Here is a 14,111-nt window from a genome sequence, read left to right on the forward strand (position 1 = left end):
AGATTCATTATTCCGTACTGTGTAATCAGTAGTTGATTGCAACATTTTAAGAGTATTCATCTTTTTGCTATGAAGGGGGGTGGGGGGATTGTTAGACAAAATGAGCAACTCTCATTTTGTCCAAGATTCATGAGCCCACGTGCACAATGTTTTAAGAATTTGGCGGCTATAACTGAAACACCTCACAAGGCAAAAAAAAAATCTAATATATAAAGCTCGTATGTATGTATGTATGTATGTATGTATGTATGTATGTATTTCCGCTAAAGGAATTTGCACCGTCGCATTTACAATCACGAAATTTTGCACAGACTCCCATATGACCAAGGGAACGTCATAGACTGTTTTGACAGGAAAAAATAAACCCGTGCTTTAGTTAGTCTCCAAAATCCTGCCTCCATTATACTGAATGGAGGTGGGAGCTACTGGCTATTAATAGCAACTGTCAGTGGTTGCTATAGGAGCAAAATAAACTGTTAGTATAAGAAGCTTATGTGTGAGGCAATATGATGTCGGTGGTGAGACAGAAACGTACAGACAGGGAAAGGGGCAGACCTGGAAAGGGGGCAGGCGACACACAAAGACAGATACAGAGATGGAAACAGACTGATACAAATACAGACAGAGAGAAACAGACACAGACTTAGGCTAGCGCCACACATCCGTGCTGCCGGCACGTGTTTGTCATTTTGTTACACGTACCGGCGGCACGGAGACACGTTAACCAATGCTACCCTATTGTAGCAGGCACACACACGTAAAACCACACGGAACGTGTGTGCGTTTGTACGTGTGTGCGTTTTTCAAAGCGCTGACATGTCAGTGATTTCTCCCGCAGCACGGGTGTCACACGGCCCGCACCCGTACCACACGGGTGTAGTGTGGATGCGGTCCCGTGTGACATGCGCCGGAGAAAACACACATGTCAGTGAAAAAAAAAAAAAAAACATTAACTCACCTTCTCCAGCCCTCCTGTCTCTGCCGCTGCTGCCTCTTGCTGCCGACCGCCGCTCATTATTCTCATTGAATATTCACTTCACTGCCTGGCAGCAGCAGCAGCGGGGAGACGGGAGGGCTGGAGACCGAGGATCAGCACCACGGACAGCAGCGCGGACATCAGGAAGGACCAGGTGAGTATGATAATTACCGGTTCTACGTGTGCTATCGCGGATAGCACACGTAGAACACACGTGTCACGCACGTACCAGAGACACGTACTTACCTGCACGCAACACGCAGGGAAAATACGTGTCTCTCGGCACGTGCGTGAATTTCACGTGAGTGTGGCAGAAGCCTTAGACAGAGACAGACAGCGACTAGGAGAGAGACAGTTACTATCCCGGGCAACGCCTGGGTACTACAGCTAGTACAATGATAAATCTGGACTTGTGTTCTTTGTCTAAAGTCATCTGGCTTGTCTTTGTCCCAGATTATCAAGTCTTATATAATTGGGGAGTTGATTTCAACAATTTTACTTTTTCCTGTTCAACCAGTCTCATTCCAGCCGATTGTAATTTGTGAAACCCACTCAGAGCATCAGCACTTGATCTGTGGTGAAAAGTAGATGTCGGCACCCTTACTAGGGGTTTTCGTATTTTTTTTGTTTCTAGCTGATTTCAAAGTTGAATTACCCCTCAATGAGTCAGTCCCAGACTCGTGACAGTTTCAGAATAGTAAACTGCAATTCATTCTTCCCTACTTCTCTGCTGTTGATATCTGACTGCAGAGATTGTCACAGGGGTGCGGAGCATGGCATAGTTATATGGTTCACTGGCTGACACATTTGCAGGAGTCATTTGAAGCCGAAACCAGTGAGTGAGCCCGACCCTGTGACTGGCGATACATAGATATGGCTTCACAGGTACAGCAATCAGGAGTAGATCCTGATGTGGGAACTTGTCTCTATAAAGGCTGTTGGTGCAATGTACATCCCTGAATTGTTCCAGAGTTACTCTGTAGATTTAGAGGACTAGGCAGGGTAGTTGGGCTATGTTCACCTGTTGCATTTTTTTGCACAAAAAAACGCACCCGCGGCCAAAACGCTTTGGTAAAAAACGCATGCGTTTTTACCGCATTTCGTGCATTTTTTTTGGCTGTGTTTTGCTGCGTTTTTGATCACTTCGTTTTGCTGGGGTTTTTTTCCAATGCATTGCATGGGTGAAAAACGCAGAAAAGAATTGACATGCCCCATTTTTTTTTTTTATTTTTTTTTTAAAGCTCAAAAATGCAGCTAGAAAAAATTCAGCCTTTATGGTCTATATGTAACCAATAAGGAATCTGCCAGTAATGTGTGGTGATATATCCAATTGATTATCTGTTTTGTAGTATCTGCATAGCCGGTCCATTCCTTCTATGCTCCTTTTTAAATGTATCAAATCATGTCAACCCTTTGTGTTTCAAATAAATAAAAAATATTTTTACCTTTCTATACAAGTCCCATAATCTTTCTCCCCTTTTTTTCATGTATGCTATGCTATCGTGGACATATGCATAGTAAATGGGTTTTTCCCTTAAGTAAGATATTTTAGACTGATGGATTTCTTGATTTCTAAAAAAAAAAAAAAAAAAAAAAAAGTGTGCGGACAGCAAAAATGAAAAGTCATAGACTTTGCTGGGGAAACAAAGTCATGCCGTTTTGAGCCCAAAAACGCTGCGAACAACGCTTAGTGTGCACATAGTCTAAAACTGCTTCCAAAAAGGTTTTGGTGAATGATTCAGTGACCCAACGTGGCAAGATGGCATGCAGAGCAAAGGATAGCAGTGCAGAGGGGGAGGAATCTGCATGACATCAAGAGGCAGGGTGGGAAGAGAAGGTAGGCAACTGTTCCCCACGGCACCCACATGTGGCCAGATCTCAGGCCAAGGGGTTAGGTGTTCCCCAGTCTGGCTTTTTTGCGGACAGTGCGGAAGAAAAAAAAGCCTGTCATTTGCAAACCATGCTGTACAAAGTTCAGCATGGGTCAGACCACTAACAGCATGCCTGAATACGTCATCCAAGCACCTGACTAGGTGGGGTGAACCCTGGGTTCGCTACCCCAGGCCTTGCAAGTGGAAATAGTCAGCTACTCACCTACAGACCCAAATACTACACTGCCACATTTCCATACTGCTTTCTATGGAAATGTTGGCATTTAGGCTTGTGAACTGAAGCGATCTGCAATCTCATGGCCACGGCCATCCGTTGGTACTCTCTCCCTAGCTGCCACTTTCTTCTGGTGTGCTGGCCCCGCCTTACACAAACATATGTCCCATAACCTCACCCGTGCCCTGACTGATACAATTACTTAGAAAATTCACTTCACAACCACTTGTCCACAGGTCGGTGGTTGTCGGGGACATTACTGATGGCACACTGAATGAAGCTTGTGGAGGCAAGAGCAGTCGGACGTTAGGATAGCACACGTGCTATTGACGCCTAGAATTACAGGTCCTAGTAACGTCAGGGTTTCCCAATCTCCAAATTGTCGTCCCCATCAGTCTCTAGCTGGAATCACTGCAGCACTGATATCTTTAGGTGACAAACGGCACACTGCTGTATAGTTGTGGAAAGGTCTAAAGCTGGGTTTACACACAGCAACATCGCTAGAGATGTCGCTGGTGAAAGCACCCTCCCCCGTTGGTTGTGCGTCACGGGCAAATCGCTGCCCATGGCGCACAACATAGTTAGTCCCCGTCACACTACTTAACTGCCTAGCGACGTCGCTGTGGCCGGTGAACCGCCTCTTCTCTAAGGGGGCGGTTCGTTCGGCGTCACAGCGGCGTCACTAAGCAGCCGCCCAATAGAAGTGGAGGGACTGAGATGAGCGCGCAGAACATCTTGCCCTTCTCCTTCCTTCCTCATTGCGTGCGGCCGCAGGTACGGTGATGTTCCTCGTTCCTGCGGTGTCACACATAGCGATGTGTGCTGCCGCAGGAACGACCAACAACCTGTGTCCTGCAACAGCAATGATAATCGGAATTAGAACGACCGGACAACGATAAAGTGACTATTTTTGATAGTTAGTGGTCATTCGTACGTTTCACACGCAACGCCGTCGCTAACTAGGCCGGATGTGCGTCACGAATTCCGTGACCCCAACGACATCTCATTAGCGATGTAGCTGCTTGTAAAGCCCACTTAACAGACCAAACAGATCTATGGCTCTAGCAGCTGAACCTCCAACCAGGCATGGTCGATTGTGATAATGACCATAACCTGGTGGCAGCACTGAAGCTTGGCAAGATGCCTGGGCCAGATGCTCAACTTTAGTGGTTCAGCACTTTCTGAAAACCTACCCTGGTTTGCCTGAGCTACTTGTCAAGTCAGCTACACTACAGCTGCCGATGGTCTGGCAAGTGCTGCAGCAGCGCTTACAAATGCCAGCTCACAGACTGGCTTGCGACCTGCTCGGGTGCTGGAACTGTTACATATGTTAGCAAGGTTTTCTGATCAGAAGTAGTTGAATACTAGCTACAACGTTCCCATTGGTATTCCGGTCAGCCACAGCAAATAAGAACGGACGAGGAGCCATGGATGTCTGACATATGTGCGTTTCTCCAAAACTTTGACGACTCAACCAAGATAAGTGGCAACGACTCCACATAATCACCGTAACCAAGCCACTTGTGTCTAATGAAACACTCACTGCTCACAATTAAGGAGGAGGCTTTGAGTGTGGACCAGGTTGAGATGGAGGAAGAAAGTACACAGGGTGATACTACCCAGGCCAGCCTCATCTCATCTTCTCGGCGCAGATTGGGTGATAATGAGGAGGAGGCTTAGAGGGGAGGATAAACAGGAGGTGGTTGCCTGCGCTACAGAGAATACTATAAACGCCAGCTTCTCTTCTGTTCGGCGTGGATGGCCTAAGTAGGTAGGAGGAGGAGATGGATTTGTCGTCCTGGTGGGGACAGGAAGTCTTGCTTGTTGAGAGTCTTGAATGCATGGCTGACTTTGTGTATGATGACCTAATAATTTAGTTTTTAGAGGCCTTCCTCAAATAATCACTTGCATACATTCATATGTATATTGCCTGAAAAAGCTCTTTAAACAAAGTAAAAAAGAGGGCTTATCGTTGCTCATTGACACGTCGCTCATTTTCAAAAAATTGATCGGCCTTCTGCGCGCCAGTTGTTCGTTGTTCCCGAGGCAGCACACATCGCTCCGTGTGACACCCCGGGAACGATGAACTGCAGCTTACCTGCGTCCTGCCCGCAATGCGGAAGGAAGGAGGTGGGCGGGATGTTTATGTCCCGCTCATCTCCACCCCTCTGCTTCTATTGGCCGGCCGCTGTGACGTTGCTGTGACGCCGAACATCCCTCCCCCTTCAGGAAGTGGATGTTCGCCGCCCACAGCGAGGTTGTTTGGAAAGTAAGTACGTGTGACGGGGGTTACCGACTTTGTGTGACACGGGCAACAAATTGCCCGTAACACACAAACGATGGGGCGGGTGTGATCGCACATGCGAACACATGATAAATCGAAGCGTGTAACAATTTCAAAACAACTCACTGTGCGTATGTTTTCTTTTTTTCAACTTGTTTAACTACTTTAGGCTTTAAAAGCCATGACACGGTTAAAACGTGACCAGTCCTTGCTTCTAGGGCTTTCAGCTTGAAAGCTGCCACTGGTATGGATTTTTTTAAAAAAAAAAACAATTTTGGGGGCAAATTCCCAGCAAAAGACATCCAGACTTCAGAAAAGATGCCCAGGTAAAACCCATTGGTGTTTTATTGAAGTGTCGTCTACTTCAAAACGATAAAGGTATGCGGTCGTCTAAAAGTGTGCACATACCCTAAGAATACCACCCACAATTGTATCCGTTTGAAAATTGGTCCTCTAAAACAGGATAGCCAGCATGCATTGCATATGAAGGAATGTTAAATCTGCTACACCTGCTCTAAATACGTGTGGTCTTCTGCACTGGCTGAAAGAGAGAGAAAAATGCAGATTGTGTAGCATGAAAGGCAAATAGTATTTTGTTTTTCTTTTATAGGAGGTAAATAATTGTAATATAAATGGTTAACTGTGGAGCATCTTTGTATAAACAGTCAGATTGATTTGACTTTCTCGTGGAAAAAAAAATAATGAAGAGAAAAGGTCAGTGTATGAGTCAGAGCAGGAGCACAATGCATGTAAATATGAATGGCAGGAGCCACCAATCTCCGCAGCTCCGGTCACCTATCTAATGTGTATGGTGTTGTCACAGCTAAAGTTCAACATGCTTGATCCTTTCTTCCCCAGGAAGCATACCACCTTCAGAAGGGTCTACTCCCATTCCCCTATTCCAAAAAATTGCAAATTCAAGCATGTATACAGGTGACCCCCTGAGGAGTAGCTGTTGACTGCCGCACCGCCAGTTTAAAGGGATGTCAACAGTGATTAGGTTTATAGTTGCAGTTGGTCCACTCGTGGAATTCCCTCCCCTCCTTCCTCCAGGAAGAACAGGAGTTTGAGTACCTAGTTTGGAAAAGTTGCACAACCCTGTGAGTGCCATAGAGAACATAGTTTTCCATTTAGTTTTCAGCTTACATTGAAGTGGGGTTGGCCTCTTTATGTTTAACAAATGTGTTGGAATGTGGTTTTGTGGCACTTATGTAAAAAGTAGTTGCTTTGGTATGTGATTTAGTCCTGTCCAATCAAAAATACTGTACATTGATGGCCAGAAGTTTTGACTGAGACAAATTTTGTTTTTCATAGTTTTGCTGCTTCAGTGTTTTATCTCTTTAGTCAATGTTTCTATTGTTACTGAGGTACAATTATCAGATTTTCATAAATTTTAAACTGACAACTACAGCAAGTTTTATATAAAGACACAATATTTCTAGTGTTGAATATTTTTCAATATTTTTACAATGCGCCTTGACATGCCTGAAAATGGTGCACGAGAGAGTACACAATGATTTCGTCTGCATAGTTATGAATAGTCCCATCTGAGCATACGTCCAAAAACCCCGCAAAATAAGATGCGCCAACGGCACCATTGAATATGAGGAAGATAAGAATGCAATATGAAAGCATCCTTCAGTATCACTTTTGTTTTGTATTATAGTCTCCATGGTGGAAACAGCAGCATTCATCACCAAATTGCTCCTGGATTGCTGTTGGAGGAGGTTTAGAGTCTATTTATTCATGGAAGTGACTAGTGATGAGTGAGCACTACCATGCTCAGGTGGGTACTTGTAACCAGCATTTTTAACGCTCGGACGGGTGCAACTTGTGTACCAACTATAAGGGAAGTCATTTGGGAATTCAAGCATTTTTTTTCTGGAAGATTTCCCCCAAAAATGCTAGTGTTCCCCATAGACTTCCATTATACTGTGTAAACGATTGTAGCCCAACCAATTTCTCGTTAGGAGTGCCAAGAATGGTAATGCTTAATCAACACTAGCAGTGATCTTTGGCAAAATTGAGTGAGTCCACTGCCTGAAATAGAAAGCGACCCACACATTAATGGTCTCAGGATAATTATATATTGGCAGGTCTAAGGCTATGTGTGCACGTGTGCGCTCTGCACCGCACCTAAAAGGTGCGCTTCAGAGCGCAGCTGAAAAGCTCCGTTCTGAAGCACATGGTGCCGGCAGAGAACGTGCGCTCTGCATGATGCCTCTCCCTATAGACAGCATGCAAACCGCACGGAAGAAGTGACATGTCACTTCTTAGAACGCAGCGATTCGGGCAGCAGCCGAATCGCTGCGTTCTAATATGCCACGTGCGCACGGCTCCTGCACAATCTCCATAGACTGTGCAGGGGACGCAGGACGCAGCGTAACTGCATGCAATACGCACACGTGCGCACATCCCCTTATGATGGCTCTCACCTTTTCTGCTCTTGACAGTCATTCTTACAGATGTCCTAAGCAGTCTGAATAGGGCATCATCAGAGAAAATGGCTTTGGCCCTGTACGCACCAAAAAAAAGGATTTTTCTCAAGAAATTTTCTTGAGTCAAAGATTAGCGCACCTGTGTAAAAAAAAAAAAAAAACACACCAATAGCGCTTGCGTTTTTGACGTGTTTTTTTGCTTTTGGTGTTTTTGGTGCGTTTTTTTCCGCAGGTTGGTCCCTGCCTTATTTTACCATTATATATGGCAAAAACGCAGGTACCTGCAGAAAAGAAGTGACATGCACATTCTTTTTCTCAAGAAATTCTTCAGAAAGAATGTTATTGAGAAAAAAAATGCAGTGTGCGCACAGTTTTGTTTGTTTTTTTTTTGTTTTTGTTTTTTTTTTTCAATTTGGTTTGGCTGGGGAATGTCTGCAGAAAGGTTACAACCATTTTCTCAAATTTCTACAGCAAAAACACGGGTAACAACGCAGTGTGCACACAGGGCCTTACTCGGTCTTTTGCAGACCAATCCCTGTACTAGTGTAAATTTTCTGTAATGAATCTCCATTCAGACTATTTGTGAGCGTTTGGAAGAATAACATATCCAGTGGAACCTTGGTTAACGAGAACAATCCGTTCTGGGACTGTGCTTGTTAACCAAGTTACTCGTTCAGCAAAGCAAGATTTCCCATAGGAAGTCATTGCAATGCAAACAAATAGTTCCACAACTTGTTAAATCTCCCATCCTGGTTCCCTATTGTGCCATTCCACACACACACACACGCACGCACACATATGCTCACCTTACCTTCCGTTCCATCGCTGGCCTGCTGGATCTTGTAGTTCGCCGGTACGGGCTGTGTATCGGGTAACCAAGGCGACCGATGTGGGACCTTCAGCTCCCAGAGCGCTGACGTCAAAGGCAGGAGCCATTTGCCTCTGATTGGCCAGCACGCTGCCTTTGAGTAGCGCCTGAAAGGGGAAGTTCCTCCCTCGTCGCCGATGGTTACCGGATATACATCCTGTAGCGGCGAACTAAAAGAACCATGATGCTGGCGATGGAACGGAGGGTAAGATGAGCATAATGTGTACTTTCCGTTCCTGGGTCTTGTAGTTGGCAGGTACAGCATGTGTATCGGCAAGCATCAAGACGAGAGAGGACCTTCCCCTGTCAGGCGCTACTCAAAGGGAGCGCGCTGGCCAATCAGAGGCAAGCAGCTCCTGCCTTTGACGTCAGCGCGCTGGGAGCTGAAGGTCCTGAATCGGTCGCCTTGGTTACCCAATACATGCAAGTTCCAGGAGGCTGGCGAGGGAACGGAAGGTAAGGTGAGCATATATGTGTGCGTTTGTTTGTGCGTACATGTGTGTGTTTGTGTGGACTGCAAGAGCGGGTTAGAGCGCGGTGAATGTATGGAACCGGAAGTGTGTGCGGTGAGTATTTTGCTCGTACAGCAAAGCTTGCTCGTAAATAGTTACAAATTTACAGCAAGCTTTGCTCGTTAAGCGAAATACTCACTAACTGGGTAACTCATTAAGTGAGGTTCCACTGTACAATGCAGCAGCACACTGCAATTAATGAATATATGAACTGCAATATTACTGTAAACCTTGAAAAGAAAAAAGTTTATTACCTTATCTTTTTGTTTTGTTCAAAAGCCTCCAACCACTTCAAGGTGTTCCTAAAATATGGATGTTTCCTATCACTAAATGTCCTTCTCAATGTGCCAAACCAACCTTATCTGAATGGGGAGTGAACCAGGCATTGCTCACAATTCAAACCTTATGTGGGAGAGATGGGTGGTTAGGAGTGCCAAGCTGAGCACAGGTGCACAAATCCGCCATGTGGCCAATATAAAGACCTATACATACATGGTGCCTGCAGCACCCTGGGATTAATGCATGGTTGTTCGGGATCTAATTTTTTTTTTTTTTTTTCTCTTTGTTACATATCCAGTGGTGGGAGGTTCACGGACACTCTCCATCCAATCTCACTGCAAAATGGCTATCTCTCCAAGAGTGATGAGCAAAACTTTCAGCCCTTCATACATGCAAAGCTGGTAGAGACTTGGCCCAAAAGACTTCCATTAAAATACATTTTTAAGTTTGTAGGTGTAACGTGAAAAATAAAAAAAAGTTCACTGGGTATGAACGTTTTCAAGGCACCTTATACACATCCAAAGACACACTTAAGTTTTCACTGTTTGGGTGTAGATCTCTATCATTGTGTATAATTTACTTTTTGTACAGGAACTGATGGACAAGCCGGTCAGCCAGAGGATATTTCTAACCAGACTTCAACAGGAGTTTGATTGTGACACCTTTTTGCCAGAAATTAATCTCCAGATGTACAAACTGCTCCCAGAGTAAGTTGACTGGAATAAAATGTCGTCTAGAGGGCTCAGTGTAAATGAATACACCCCCTTTGAAAAGTAAGCTTTCGGGTATTTTTGTGCATTGGCTGTAGGAGAGGTTTCCTTTTGTGGATGACACCCAAACACGCCATCCCTCTTCAGTGTGCATTGTGTTGTCTTGTGAAACACTCATCCCAATTTAGTTACTATTTTAGCTAACTGGAGTGAACTTGTATCTTGATTTTCTTTAACCCTACTCATCAGAAGGCACTTTTGATTAGGTGCTGACTTGCGTGGTCAGCCTGGTTGTTACATTTTTGTATATTTAAGGGAACCTGTCATCAGAAATTTAGCTTGAAACCTAAAAGTTTCCCCCTCTGCAGCTCCTGGGCTGCATTCTAGCAAGGTTCCTGTACTTTTTGTGGCCCCTTTTAAACCAAATTAAATACTTTATAAACTTGTACCTTTTGCTATGTAAATTTTGTAAATCGTCCATGGGGGCGGGCTCTCTGCTGACCGTTGCTGTTCCTCCAGCACATTGACGCCGTCCCCCCACGCTCCATTTCATCCATCAGGACGCCGCCCACTGCGCCCGAGGTGCCGCCCACGCCAGGATCGTTGGTGACGTGTGTCACAAGCACGAGATTATGGGTGGCGCTGTGATTGCATCGCAAGTGCCCGCCCATAATCTTGTGGACGCGCTTTCCCCCACTGCCTCCAGCGTTCTGCGCAAGCGCTCGCCGACCAAATGACCTGACGTCACCTCCTTCCCATCTTACCCTGCAGCAGGGCAAGATGGGAAAGAGGTGACGTCGGGTCATCTGGCCAGCAAGCGCTTGCGCAGAACGCTGGAGGAAGAGGGGAAATTGCGGTCACGAGGTTATGGGCGGCACTTGCTGATGACACTCACAGCGCCGCCCATAACCTCGTGCCTGCGCAAAACGTCACCAGCGGTCACACGTGCACACAGTGCACAGTCCCGCGAGAGTGGCACGGTGCATGCGCGGGACCAATGGCGGCGTCCTGAGATATGAAATTCAGCGTTGGGGGGCGGCGTAAATCTGCTGGAGGAACAGCAACGGTCAGCAGAGAGCCCGCCCCCATGGACGATTTACAAAATTTACATAGTAAAAGGTACAAGTTTATAAAGTAAGTATTTAATTTGGTTTAAAAGGGGCCACAAAAAGTACAGGAACCTTGCTAGAATGCAGCCCAGGAGGTGCAGAGGGGGAAACTTTTTTAGGTTTAAAGCAAAATTTCTGATGACCGTTTCCATTTAATCTGAAGCTTTGCTTATCATCTTCTTGTAGCCTTCACCTTTCTTGTGTAAAGACATTTTCTTTCTCAGGTCTTGACATTTCTCTTCCATGTGGTGCCGTTTCTCTTCCATGTGGTAGAATGGGATGGGGTTGTCTTGGTTTGTTTTTTTTTTTTGTTTTTTTTTGGACAATTGTGATCTACTTACCGATGTTACATCCCACTGACCAGCCACCCGCCTTTTTTTTTTTTTTTTTTTAAATTTGAGGGCGATCTTGAATTTAGTTGTTATCCTGACAACTGTGTATATATAGAAAGGGGACACTGATGTACTAGTAAGGTTGATATTTTTTTTTCTATAATTGTCCTGAGGAAGGAGGCTGCCTCTTCCAAAATGCGTAGACCTGATTTAATAAAAGAGAAATTAATCAACTTCTGGATGTTTGTCAGTGCGGCATATCCCAGTTTCCTTCACATCTGTAAGAAAGATGTACAGAACATATTGTTACTGCAAGATTAGACTATATAGATGTGAATTTGCTTCACTTTAAATTTAGCAAGTTATTAGAAGATTTTACATTATGAGATGAGATCTGATGAAAGGGAGATTACATACAAAAACAATAGAACCAAAACTCATCTGACACAAGTCACATATTCAAGAAAAGAAAACCTTTGTGAAAGAGAATGCTCTTCTCTTCACCAGTTTCCACCAATTCATACTTGTGTATAAATTAGGTTTTATAAAAATTGGCACAATATGGCCACTGAAAGTCTGATTTCAGTCCATGGTATGTCTCCAAGATGAGTTTCTTTATACTTCTATGACCCAGCGTGGAGGATGTCTACTCAGATTAGTAAAGTCTTCTTCCTGCTCCTCTTCTGGTCTATAATCATATCTTTCACTTGTAAAATTCCAATTATTATTATTTATTATTAATCAGACTGGAGAATTGCTGTTTAATGCACTTTAATGTCTTGTTTTTCTTCTTAGATATCCAGGCATATCCTCAGAAATGCAGGAAGAAAATAGCATACAATACAAGTTTGAAGTCTATGAAAAAATGGTGTAGCCAATAATTTCTTGTGTTGCTTTGTTGTACATTTTATTGGCAATACAATGTTTTCTATTGTTTGAAGTTTTATTTTTACTTTATTGTTTTGGGTTTTTTTTTCTTTACTCCTGTATCAGTGAGCACCCGGTGTGCAAAAAAATAGATGAGGTTCTGCACCGACCACTATACGACCTGTCCACAATCCTGGGGAGGAGCGGATTAGAAGCAGTATTCCCTTAGTAAGGCTCCGGTTCTGGGTGCTCGCTGATGAAGCAGGATAGCTGTAGGTTTGAGGAACCATGTAGAAAAAAAAAAGTCCAGCAGCACACCGAATCTCCGAACACTTTCCTGTTTTATTAAATTAAACGGTGCATATTAAAAAGGCAGTGAAGGAATCGGGTGCAGGATCCCTCACGGACGTCCGTCCGGAGGTTATCACAGACCCTCCCCCTTATGTAGAGGGAACACCCGGTCTCCCTCACCTGCCACAATTAAAACAAAGTTGACTGACAAGGAACTATACAGAAAAATTTAAATTTTCATTTAGAAATACAAACTGAACAAAGACACAGCATTTTAACATTTTGAACAGAGCATAAATGACAAATAGCAGGTACTGAAACCGTGTCTCTAAAAAGTTAGTGACAACAAAACATATATAAGGTACAATATAATACACCAAAAAAAAAAAAAACATGCAAAGGCGAAAACCTCTATGATAGATAAGAATCTGTACAGACATCTCTATATAAAGACCAACAAAGACATAGGTTGCAGCATATTAGTTAGTCTTGACCTGTCAGTTTTTCTATAGGTTCACTATCATTTAGACCTAAATTCCCCCTGTGCTCTAAATTTTAAGATCAATATATCCTCTGCCTGTAATAAAAGTTGATGTAAATTCCCACCTTGCAGGGGGAGATTAACTCTCTCCAAGCCGGCAAATCTTAATACATCGGGATTACTATCGTGGCATTCATGTACATGTTCAATCAGCCTTTCCCTGAGCCTATTGACTTATTGTTCGTTTCAAAGAACATTATAACGACCGGATTGTTTTGCCGATATAAAATCGGCCACAGAGGCAAGTGAATCACGTACACTATGAACCTAGTCTTGCATGAAATAAAAAAAATTTTCCCATATATTTAAATGGGCCAAACAGAATAGGGTTGGAAACTACATGTAAGCTGCAGAAACAGCAATTACCGCAACAAAAATTGCCCTTTGGACAGGTGTTATCCAAACATGTCTCTTTTGATTTTTTTTTTTTTTATTCTGTTTTCTACTAAAAGGTCTTTCAGGTTCTTGTTTCTTCGATGTGTGACTAAAGGTTTTTGAGATGCGGCTTTCCTCAAATCCGGATCAATTTGAAGGAGGTGCCAATGATTAAATACAGCATTTTTTTATTTTTCTGGCCAGGGGGCCAAATTTAAAATGAAACAGAATCTCACCTCCATAGATTTTTATCATTGTTCCTCTACTCATAAGGATTTGTTATCCTTCCCTCCTTTGTTCTTATTAATGCTTTTTGTAAGGAATCCTCTATTAAGTGGTCTGGATAACCTCTGTTTTTTAAAACTTTTTTTTTAGTTCACATGCCTGCTCCCAAAATTTGTGATCGTTGTTATTAATTCTCCT

The 14,111-nt window shown here is 43.8% G+C and overlaps 1 protein-coding gene across 3 annotated transcripts in view; it reads left to right on the forward strand.

Annotated features, from left to right (window-relative positions):
• The window catches only part of DHFR (dihydrofolate reductase), a 73,580-nt gene extending 61,030 nt beyond the window's left edge, over window positions 1-12,550 (forward strand). For 2 of the 3 annotated variants that reach the window (XM_075325146.1, XM_075325144.1), the window contains exons 5-6: window positions 10,055-10,170; window positions 12,410-12,550. In XM_075325146.1, the coding sequence (XP_075181261.1) occupies window positions 10,055-10,170; window positions 12,410-12,488 (195 nt within the window). In that variant the 3' untranslated portion in view covers window positions 12,489-12,550. Of the gene's footprint in view, window positions 1-7,032; window positions 7,153-10,054; window positions 10,171-12,409 lie in introns of those variants that run through there. The other variant, XM_075325145.1, reaches the window with a different exon arrangement.
• Window positions 12,551-14,111: the final 1,561 nt, after the last annotated feature.

Source organism: Anomaloglossus baeobatrachus, chromosome 1 (genome assembly GCF_048569485.1).
Source record: "Anomaloglossus baeobatrachus isolate aAnoBae1 chromosome 1, aAnoBae1.hap1, whole genome shotgun sequence".
NCBI lineage: Eukaryota > Metazoa > Chordata > Amphibia > Anura > Aromobatidae > Anomaloglossus > Anomaloglossus baeobatrachus.